The 11526-nt window shown below is 47.8% G+C and overlaps 1 protein-coding gene across 1 annotated transcript in view; it reads left to right on the top strand.

Moving 5' to 3' along the window:
• Positions 1-1098: 1098 nt before the first annotated feature.
• The window catches only part of LOC146356453 (vomeronasal type-2 receptor 26-like), a 47820-nt gene continuing 37392 nt past the window's right edge, over positions 1099-11526 (top strand). The window contains exons 1-2 of the mRNA XM_084830121.1: positions 1099-1227; positions 5695-5899. Coding sequence (XP_084686247.1) covers positions 1099-1227; positions 5695-5899 — 334 coding nt within the window. The remainder of the gene's footprint in view (positions 1228-5694; positions 5900-11526) is intronic.

Genomic DNA, 11526 nt, shown 5'->3' with positions numbered 1-11526 from the left:
CCCAGACAGACATTCAGGGTGTGGCTACTACTTTGTCACCTGAAGGGAGGTGTGGGCCTTTTTTGGACATATTTATTCTGCATCCATTTTCTATCCAGAAACTGTCATCTTTTGCACACGTGGCTTGTTTCAGCTTGATAAACAAAAGACTCTGAGGACTGGAACTGACCGGATCAGGACTCCAGAGCAATACAGCACAGAAACACCCATCCAGGGTATCCCTCTCCAGAAGTGTCTTGTCTGTGCATTTTTTCCTAGGGCCCTTTGGCTTTTTCCCTGGCCATTTTCCAGTATGCTGATGCCCTGGAACTGCCAGGGCAAAACTGGTGGGCAGAGGTCTGGTCCTCCACAGCCCTCTGGGCCCCCTAATGCAGTCTCCTCCTCCCCCAGTAGAAGGAAATGTTTCATGTGCTTGTAATGTTCACTGGTAAGAACAGTGCCGTGTGTGCTCATTCATATACGATACATCCAAAAGTGTGGTCTCGACCCTGGTTCCTATGGCAGCGTTCTTATGACAAGGTCAGTGTTGGCCTGACTTTGTCAAGCTGAAGTCTGGCCATGCTCACTTTTCCCCCTGCTTGACCTCTGTCAGATGCTGGAGCTGCCAGTCAGATCTCACAAACATGTTTTCTCCTGCAGTCCACCTGCACGAAAAGCTCTACAGAGAGAGTGGCACAGGCTGTACTCCTCCCCCTGAGAATTCTCAACATCATAGTGATTCACTTGCATCCTTGCCAAAGCTCAAGAGGTTTTTCTGGAGATTTCCTTTGAGACCATTAACATAACCATCAGAATCAAAGAGAACATGAAGTAACTCTTGCCTGAGACATTTGGTGCAAAACAATATTTCTGGTACCACTGAGAGCTTGGGATTTAGGGCTGGCTGGGAAGGAGATTCTGTCTGTGTGAGGTTCAGTCGGATTCCCCCTAGGGTCTGAAGCCGGAGCTGGACACCATCTGTATTAGCAAAGATCCTGCAGCACCAGTCTTGTGTGGACGGGCGGGGGGTAATTTATTCTTTGGCCATCTTCTGGTTGCCCGGCTCTCGAGCTCAGAGCAGCAGTCAGAAGGGAGGCATAGCAAGTCGTCTGACCCGCAATGCTATCACTGCTCCTGCTGCTGTTGCTGCCCCACGCAGCCTGCGGGAGGCAGAAGGCAAAGTGCCCCTTGAACCTGATCCGAGATCAAGATGAAGCAACAAATTATTACCAGCCAGGAGATCAGCTTGTGAGCGGAGTCGTTTCTGCACAATATGTACATGACCAAGAACCATACGTCTTTTGCAAGCCGCCGTTCACCAGGCTTTATATGTAAGTAGATCTGTCTTCATAAGGTTTAATGTTTCCCTACCTGCATTCTGATTGCTCCTGTTTCCTGGAGACCACCCATACTTCCTGGTAAAAAGGTAAAGGTGTCCCCAACCGACTGTAGGGTGTGGTGCTCATCTCCATTTCTAAGCCGTAGAGCCAGCGCTGACCCAAGACGCTTCCGTGGTCATGTGGCCGGCATGACTGAACACCGAGGTGCACGGAACGCTGTTACCTTTCCCGCTGAAGCAGTACCTATTTATCTACTTGCAATTTCTTGCTTTCGAACTGCTAGGTTGGCAGAAGCCGGGACTGAAGACGGGAGCTCACTCCGTCACGCAGCACTCGGGTCTCGAACTGCTGTCCTGCCGACCTTCCGGTCTGCAGTTCAGCATCTTAACCACTAAGCCACTGCAGCGTGACTGCTTATCATCAGGGAGCCAATGTACTTAAGTGTATTGGAGTTGCAGCCACTCTGTCAGAAGCCGAACAAAATGCATAGAATCATAGAATCATAGGGTTGGAAGGGGCCTACAAGACCATCGAGTCCAACCCCCTGCTCAGTGCCGGAAGCCTGATTCCCAGGTGAATGAAGAATGAGAATTAATGAGAATTAAGAGGGCTGGTCCAAGAATATTGCTGCCTGAGGCAAAGGATAAAATGGAGCCCCCTCACATATGAACATAGGAAGAGCCATGCTGGGGCAGACCAAGGGTCGGATTAAAAATGTATTTTAAATCTCTGCATTGCTGCTAGGATTTATTCTGGTTGTACTGTTAGATTGTGCTTTTAATAGTTTTATATTTGTATTGTTTTATCCTGTGTTTTTGGGTTTAAGTTTTTGAGAACCACCCAGAGACCATTGGCTATTGCACACTATAGAAATGACATAAATATATAATAAATAAATAAGCAATAGTCCTCTATTCTGTTCACACAGTGGCCGACCAGCTGATGATGGAAAACCCACAAGCAGGACATGAGTGCAACAGCACCTTTCCACCTAGAAGAGGCTGGTGGATCTGATTTTGGAGGGGTAGCCGTTCCAATTTGGGTTTTGTTTACAACCACCCAAAAATCAAAAGGAGCTGTCCAAGGCCCTGAATCCTATCCCCCAAATGGGAGCAGCACCTTGGATAGCTCCTTTAGACTTCTGGCTGGTTGTAACTAAAATCCGGAATGGAATCTCTGCCCTACCAAAACCAGATCCATCACCCCCCTGCGCTCCCACCCATGTTCCCCAGCAACTGGTGTACATAGGCACACTGCTCCTGAAATTGCAGGTAGCAGATACATAGTCATCTGGACCATGGGTAGCCTGTTCCTCCATCTATTTGTCTACCCCCCTTTTAAAGCCATCCAAATTGGTGGCCATCACCACGTCCTGTGATAGAGAAATCCCTAGTTTAACTATGTGGTGTGTGAAGTAGTTCTTGCTTTTATCTGTCCTGAATCTCCCACCTATCAGCTTCATGGGATGACCCATGGTATCCCCTTCCAGAAGTGCCTTGTGGCTGTTTTTCCCTAGGGCCCTTTGGGTTTTTGTCTGGCTGTCAGATTTGACAGTCTGCTCATGCCCTGGAACTGCTAGGGCACAACCGAGGTCTTGTCTCTAAGAGCTCCCTTAGCACTGCTCATTAACCATGCTGGCTACCTTTTGACTTGGGCCCAGCTTTCCTAATGTATCTACTGTATCTATTGTTCTTTCACGGCTGCGGACTTCCCCGCTCATGCAATGGGGCATCTCCACATCGATGGGGTTTTTTCATGGTAAATGGATATCCACCTTGTAACAAGATTTTGCTCTCCCACCCCATAAGAGAAACAGATAATCATTAGAGCACCTGAACAGAAGAATTGCCATGCTGGCTCAGACCAAAGGCCCAGCTAGTCAAGCAATCTGTTCACACAGTGGACAACCATGTATCTCCCCCTGCAAAGCCCACACGCAGGGCATGAGTGCAGCAGCACCCTCCCACTCGTGTGCCCCAGCAGCTGGCTTTCAGAGGCATCCTGCCTCTGATACGGAGGTAACTTATAGCCACCATGTGCGTCTCTACACCAGCCTAAAATCCAGCATTTAAAACGGAGCTTCCTGCTTCTGTTTTAAATGCAGGATCGCAACGACTCCCTTTTTGACGTGCTTCTTTCCCCACTGCCATCACCCTCCTTCTCCCCATATCTGAGTCTTCCACTATCTTTCATTGATCTCTTCTTGCTGCTTTTCCTCTTTCCACAGAGGGAACTCAAGTGGAACACAACGGAGTAATTTGATAGCTCATTATCTGTGATGTATTTAAAAATGGGACGAAGGGCATTTAGTGAAGGAGACGCCCTGGACTGTCATGACGTCATGTCAAGAGCCCACATACTTCTGTGAAGGAGCAATCTCAATTGCAAGATAAAAGCTCTGTGTGAAGAAAGCCCACAAGATGTAGCCACTGATACCCTTGTCCTCCATGGATTTGTCTAATCCCCCTTTAAAGCCAAGATGTGCTAGCAAATACCATAGTTTACCTATGTGCTGTGTGAAGAGCAACTTTCTTTTGGCTGTCCTTCATCTCCCCCCAATCAGCTTAATGCGATGATCCTGGGATCTAGGGTTTCCACACCATGTATAATTTTATACACCTCTATCATGTTGTATTTGCATTTTTCTCAGCGAGACAGCCCCAGACATGTGAGCCTTTCCTCATAAGGGAGTTGCTGCAGCCCCTTGAGAATTCACGTTGCCCTGCTATGGAACGTTCCTCGCTCTACAATATCCCTTTTGAGATGTGGTGACCAGAACTGCACACAATATTCCATGTGATGTGAAGTTACACCACAGATTTGTAGAAGGGCTGGATTATACTGGCAGTTTTATAATGCCCAACATGGAGCTTCCCTCTTTCACAGCAGCTGCACACTGAGTCAGCGTTTCCATTGAGCTGTCCACCACAATGCCAAGATGTATTGCTTGGTCATTCACCACCTTGGGGCCAGCTTGGATCCCAAGCTGGCTCCAATACAGATCCTTGGAGGATCCAACTGTTTACATCACTCCAATGCCATTTATTCCTCCTCGTTCCTTTCTGTTTTCATATATAATGAGGAGCAGCTCTTCTGAGAGATATATTGCCTGAGAAGGCCCTTAGATGTATAGTGCAAAGAACATGATACTGTAATTTCATTGAATGGAGCATGACAGTGTGACACATCTCATCGCCATCATCATCCTCATCATCTGCAGTGTATCAACTGTCAGATACTGGCACATCCTGTCCTTCCTGTTTGCCATTCATGAGGTCAATCAGAATCCCAGGCTCTTGCCCAACATCACCCTGGGCTACAACATCTATGAGACCCATTTCCATGGGAGAATGACCTCTGATGCCATGCTGGACCTGCTTGCTGGTGGAGCAACCAACGTTCCAAACTACAGCTGCGGAGGACGGAATAACCTGCTGGCCATTCTGGAAGGGGCTGAATCTGACACCTCCATCCAGATTTCAACCATGTCGGGTATCTACAAGATCCCACAGGTATGTCAGGAGCAAGTAGGTTAACAACCTCCAGGAAGAAGAGCTGGGACCATCCTGGTCTCTGCTGGTGGTGACAGGGTGGGCCTGCCAAAGTACTTGAGGGCAGGGAGGGAGGGCGTTGCTCTACCTCCCAGCAGTGTAGGCAGGTTGCTTGTGCTGAACACCCACCCATCAAAAGAGGCTGCCACCAACCAGCTCTGGACCGAGTACCAAGGCTTAACTGGAATGAAGCACATGCATTCCATTGTGACAGGTGGTAGTTTATTTACAAAAGGGAAAGGGAACAATGCACAACAAAACTGAACAGTCTTTGGGAACAATACTTCAAGGTAAAAATGAATGAAATAACAAAGCTACCCGAACCTGCCCTTTACCTAGGCATGGGTTGTCAAATAGGACAGGGCCTAGCCTGTGATCGTGGGAATCACAGGGAGAAAGATTAACCCACATCTTGTACAATCATCAGGAGTACTCTTTTGATCAGGGGAAAGGTTATCATTAGCTTGTGTGGGGGAAAGGAAGCTGCCTTTCAGAAGCTGATTTTTTTTAAGTGTCTGGGGTCAGGATCCCACAGGGGTTGCAACTTATTTATTTATTTATTTATTTCTATATTGCCCAATAGCCGAAGCTCTCTGAGTGGCTCTCAAAAATTAAAAGGTACCTCTTTGAGCAAATCATCCAAAGAGTAGCTGCACAGCAAATGGTCCATGAGATCTTTTGGCACCTCTCCTTTCCACAATATACAACACAGACCCATCGTAATGATGGACTCTTGGTTAGATATTAATAATTTCAGGTTAATCAGTATCTGAATGTTAAGCTGAAAATGAAAGAGAACAGTGGTCTCTTCCTTTCCTCACTAGATCAGCTTTGGCTTTTCTGCTCTTGTTCTTAATGACAAAACTCAGTTCCCCTTTGTCTACCGGATGGCTCCAAAGGAAGAAGCCCAGTACCCGGGGGTCGTCCAACTGCTCCTGTATTTTGGATGGATGTGGATTGGTCTCTTTGCTCCAGACAATGACAATGGAGAGAGGTTCCTGAGTGCTTTGACACCCCTGTTGCTCTGCAGTGGGATTTGCGTCGCCTTCTCAAGAAGAATACCTCCAATTCCTCCATTGGAAATGTTCCATCAGGAAGTATCCTCTGTCTGGAGTACACAAGTCACTGTATTTCTTTACTACCAAGACACTTTCTCTGCACCTGTTCCATTCGTTGTTCCACATGAAATTGGGACGAAAGTCTGGATCACAACAGCTTCTCAGGACAGTACCATGAACTTGGTGTATGACCCTAAGATCTTTCTATATTTCCACGGCTCTTTGTCCTTTGTAATGAAGACCAAAAAAAGGATGAAATATGACTACTATGAGCCATCTTCCTCTGCTCTTGAAGAGTTTTGGGATAAAGCCTTTCATTGTTTCTATTCAAAGCATACTTTGTCTGTAAAAGGCTGGACAAGATGCACACAGAGAGAGAAACCGGACAAGCTTCCCCAGGGGGAGACTGAGAGAGCCCTGTCTCAAGATGGCTACAGTACATACAACAGTGTCCAAGCTGTGGCCCATGCCTCAGATGCTGCATATTCATCACGATCCAAGTGGATGTTGACGGTGGGTGGAGGAGACCGGCTGGAACTTGAAACCTTACAGCCATGGCAGGTATTCCTCTTTATTTGTCCTGCACTTCCACAGCAAATAGCAGCCCATTGTCCAACTCTGAAATCATTTTCCTGAATCCAGACTCTAATATAGTAGTGAGTGAGGTATCACTGTTGCCCAGTTCTGAGGTAAATCCAGTTTGGAGGTTCCTGGTGGAAGTGTACAGTTTTGCCTGCTATGGTGGCATCAGAGGAATGCCCCATCCAGTGGCTGCTCCCTGGTGCCCCGAGAGGGATCCAGCCCTCTTTGTTGTAGTTGGACTCTCCGCATTCCCAAGTCTGTCTCTGCTGAGTCCCATTCCATAGGTTACCCCACCATCACTTGAGGGAGGGCCCATCTTCCCAGGAGTCCTCTCAGGCAGGGCAACTCTTGCTATCTCTGCTGGTGTGGTCTGGTCAAGGAGTGGGACCACCCACTTCGCCCTCATTCCCTCTTTTCCCCCATTTGCAATAGGGCTGCTTTCCCATTCACAATATCTAGACTCTTTTTCCCATTCCCAATATGGCAGTTGCGCTGTTTCCAGTATTCACAGTAGTGGAGTAGCTGCTTCCCTATTCACAGTTTGTATCCTGTATTTCCCATTCAGAATAGTACAGTAGCACTGCTTCAAGCATTCACAATATCCCAATGGTGGGTGAGAGGAGAGAGGTGTGGGGGAAACTACAGGGGTGTAATTCAGCCCTTCCATTAAACTTCTATGAGCAGGGGAGCATGAACCAGGAAAGCAGGTTTTTAGGTAGCATATGCTCCACTTTTCTTGCTTCATCTGCCACTGAGGGACCAAAATCTGGATATAACCAGAAAGTGCTTTTCATTCGATTTCCACATGGATTGGGTCCTGGGCTGGATTTTCTTGTTTGTGGATTGTTGTTGTTGTTTATTCAGTCAGTCACTTCCGACTCTTAATGACTTCATGGACCAGCACACTCCAGAGCTTCCTTTCGGCCGTCACCACCCCCAGCTCCCCAAGGTCAAGTTGTCACCTCCAGAATATCATCCATCCATCTTGCCCTTGGTCGGCCCCTCTTCCTTTGGCCTTCCACTTTCCCTAGCATCAGCATCTTCTCCAGGGCATCCTGTCTTCTCATGATGTGGCCAAGTACTTCAGTTTTGCCTTTATTATCATTCCCTCAAGTGAGCAGTCTGGCTTTATTTCCTGGAGGATGGACTGATTTGACCTTCTTGCAGTCCAAGACACTCTCAGAATTTTCCTACAGGACCACAGTTCAAAATCATCTATCTTCCTTTGCTTAGCCTTCCTTATGGTCCAGCTCTCGCAGCCATAGGTTACGACGGGGAATACCATTGCTTTAACTATGCGGACCTTTGTTGTCAGTGTGATGTCTCTGCTCTTCACTATTTTATCAAGATTTGTCATTACTGTCCTCCCAAGAAGTCAACGTCTTCTGATTTCCTGGCTGCAGTCAGCATCTGCAGTCATCTTTGTGCCTAGAAAGACAAAGTCTGTCACTGCCTCCACATTTTCTCCCTCGATTTGCCAGTTCTCAATCAAGCTGGTTGCCATAATCTTGGTTTTTTTGAGGTTTAACTGCAACCCAGCTTTTGCACTTTCTTCTTTTTCCTTCGTCATAAGGTTCCTCAGCTCCTCCTCGCTTTCAGCCATCGAAGTGGTATCATCTGCATATCGGAGATTGTTAATGTTTCTTCCAGCGATTTTAACTCCAGCCTTTGATTCATCAAGCCCAGCACGTTGCATGATGTGTTCTGCATACAGCTTGACTAGGTAGGGTGAGATTATACAACCCTGCCATACTCCTTCCCCAATCTTAAACCAGTCCGTTGTTCCGTTGGTCTGTTCTTACCGTCGCTATTTGGTCGTTATACAGATTCCTCAGGAGGCAGACAAGATGACTTGGTATCCCCATCCCACCAAGAACTTGCCACAATTTGTTATGATCCACACAGTCAAAGGCTTTAGAATAGACAATAAAACAGAAATAGATGTTTTTCTGAAACTCCTTGGCTTTCTCCATTATCCAGCGGATATTGGCAATGTGGTAGTGATGGACGAAAGACCCTTACCTGTTCTCGAAGCTTGCTTCGCGGTGGGGGGGAGGCGCTTCGGTTCTCCCCCCGAAATTCAGGCAAGGGGGGGAGGTGCCCCGCCTCGCCCAGCCAAAATTCAGGCCGGGGGGGAGGCGCCCCATCCCTCGCCGGTGAAATTCAGGCTGAGTAGAAGCGCCCCGTCTACCCGGCCGTGAAAAAAAAGTAAAAAAACAACAACACACACACCCATGATAGGCTACGTAACGAATAACGTAGCCTATCACGGCTAGATTTCCAAAGTCAGACATGATAGGCTACGTAAATCGTCACGTAGCCTATCACGGGTGACTTTGAAGAAAAAAAAAATGCGTACGGAAATGGTGGCGGCCCACTGGCGCCACCATTTGCGTTCCTTATTTTGACACATCTAGTCTACGTAAAGATTTACGTAGACTACGGCGAAAATAAGGGCAACACAAATAGCGTTCCCTTATTTTCGCCGTAGTCCATATAAATCTTTACGTAGACTAGACGTGCCAAAATAAGGAATGCAAATGGCAGCGCCCATGGGCCGCCGCCATTTGCATACGCGCTTTTTTTTCCCCCAAAGTCACCCGTGATAGGCTACGTGATGATTTACGTAGCCTATCATGGCTGACTTTGGAAATCTAGCCATGATAGGCTACGTTAATCATTATGTAACCTATCACGGGGGTGTTTTTTGTTTTTTGTTTACTTTACTTTTTTTTTTGCAATGGTGGCGGTGGCGGCAGCCGGTCGGGAGACCGGCCGCCACCCCCGCCCCCCACGAACCGCCGCCGAACCGCCGCCGGGACCCGCCGCCGAGAGGGACATTCGGCTACGGTAAGTCCCATCCCGGGGCGGCCGGGGGGGGCGGCGGAGAATTTCCCCACCTATTTCGGGGGGCCGAATGCATTGGCACTCGGCCCCCCGAAGTTTGGGGGAGAAATTCTCCCCCATCCCTACAATTTGGTCTCTAGTTCCTCTGCCTTTTCTAAACCCAGCTTGTACACCTGGCAATTCTCATTCCATGAATTGCTGGAGTCTGCCTTGCAAGATCTTGAGCATTACTTTACTGGCATGTGAAATAAGTGCCACTGTTCAATAGTCTGAACATTCTTTAGTGCGTCCCTTTTTTGTTATGGGGATATAAGTTGATTTTTTTCCAATCTGTTGGCCATTCTTGTGTTTTCCAAATTTGCTGGCATATGGCAAGCATCACCTTGACAGCATCATCTTGCAAGATTTTAAACAGTTCAGCTGGGATACCGTCATCTCCTGCTGCCTTGTTATTAGCAATTCTTCTTAAGGCCCATTCAACCTCACTCTTCAGGATGTCTGCCTGTTGCTCACTGACCACACCATCATATCTATACCCCATATTATTATCCTTCCTATACAGGTTTCCGTATATTCTTGCCACCTTTTCTTGATCTCTTCTGCTTCTGTTCAGTCCTTGCCATCTTTGTTTTTGATCATACCCATTTTTGCCTGGAATTTACCTCTGATGTTTCTAATTTTCTGGAAGGGGTCTCCTGTCCTTCCTATTCTATTATCTTCTTCTGCTTCTGCACATTGCTTGTTTAAAAATAATTCCTGATCTCTTCTGGCTAACCTCTGGATTTTACATTTAATTGGGCATCTCTCCCCCTATCACTGTTGCCTTTTGCTTTCATTCTTCCTTGGGCTGCTTCCAGTGTCTCAGCAGACAGCCATCTTGCCTTCTTGGTTTTCTTTTTCTTTGGGATGTTTTTTGTTGCTGCCTCCTGAACAATGTTGCGAACGTCTGTCCATAGTTGTTCTGGGACCCTATCTACTAAATCTAGTCCCTTCAATCTATTCTTCACCTCCACTGCATATTCATGAGGAATATTCGTGAGCTCATATCGAACTGATCGGTGGGTCTTCCCTATTCTCTTTAGTCTGATTCTAAATTGTGCAATTAGGAGTTCGTGATCTGAACTACAATCAGCTCCAGGTCTTGTTTTTACCGACTGCATAGATGTCTGCCACCTTTGGCTACAAAGGATGTAGTCAATCTGATTTCAGTGTCGACCGTAGGGATGGCAGAGAATTCCGCCACAGATCTTGGGGAGGCCGAATGCCAGTGCATTTGGCTTCCCGAAATCTGTGGCGGAATGGCCTACCACCCCACCACCACCCCCGCGGATCCCCCCGGGACGAGACTTACCTGGGGCGGATCTTCCGGGCAGCAGCGGCTGCGGCGGCTGCGGCAGCTGCGGCGGCTGCGGCGGCTGCGGTGGCGTGGCCAGTCTTCTGACTGGCTGCCGCCGCCGCCATTTGCTGGTGTGTGTGTTTTTTTTACACCCACTTTTTACACTAAAATGACTGGGTAAAAAAAAAAAAAGGCGTACACAAATGGCGGCAGCTACAGCCGCCGCCATTTGCGTTCCTTATTTTGGGCCATCTTAGTCTATGTAAATAATTACGTAGACTAAGATGGCAAAAATAAGGGGAACGCAAATAGCATCCACTACGCTATTTGCGTTCCCCTTATTTTCGCCATCTTAGTCTACGTAAATATTTATGTAGATTAAGACGTCAAAAAGAAGGAACGCAAGTGGTGGCGGCCGTAGGCACTGCCATTTGCATACGTGTGTTCCTCCCCCCCCCCAGAGCCCTCCGCAGCCGGAAATCCAGCTGCGGAGGGCTCTGGCCTGGCTGGGCCTGGCTGGCTGCTCCACGGAGCTGCACCAGAGCACAGCCGGCCAAGGAGGACTCCAGGGGGGTGAGGCACGGAGTGCCTCCCCCCCATTCAGTATTCTGGGGGGAGGGATGGAATGCCTCCCCCCACACACCATCAGCATAATCTGCAAACAGTTAAGTGATTTCCGTACATCCCTAGTCAACCATCTGGTGAAGTCCATGTATAAAGTCGTCTCTTAGGTTGTTGGAAGAGAGTGTATGTTATGCACAGTGAGTTGTCTTGGCAAAATTCTATCAGCCTATGTCCTGCTTCATTTTGTTCTCCCAGACCATGCTTGCCTG

This window comes from Heloderma suspectum, chromosome 2 (genome assembly GCF_057233095.1).
Source record: "Heloderma suspectum isolate Gila_16-S chromosome 2, 16-S_ref, whole genome shotgun sequence".
Taxonomy (NCBI): domain Eukaryota; kingdom Metazoa; phylum Chordata; class Lepidosauria; order Squamata; family Helodermatidae; genus Heloderma; species Heloderma suspectum.
Note: the sequence above shows the minus strand (reverse complement) of the source record. Positions and strands in the feature narration are given on the sequence as shown.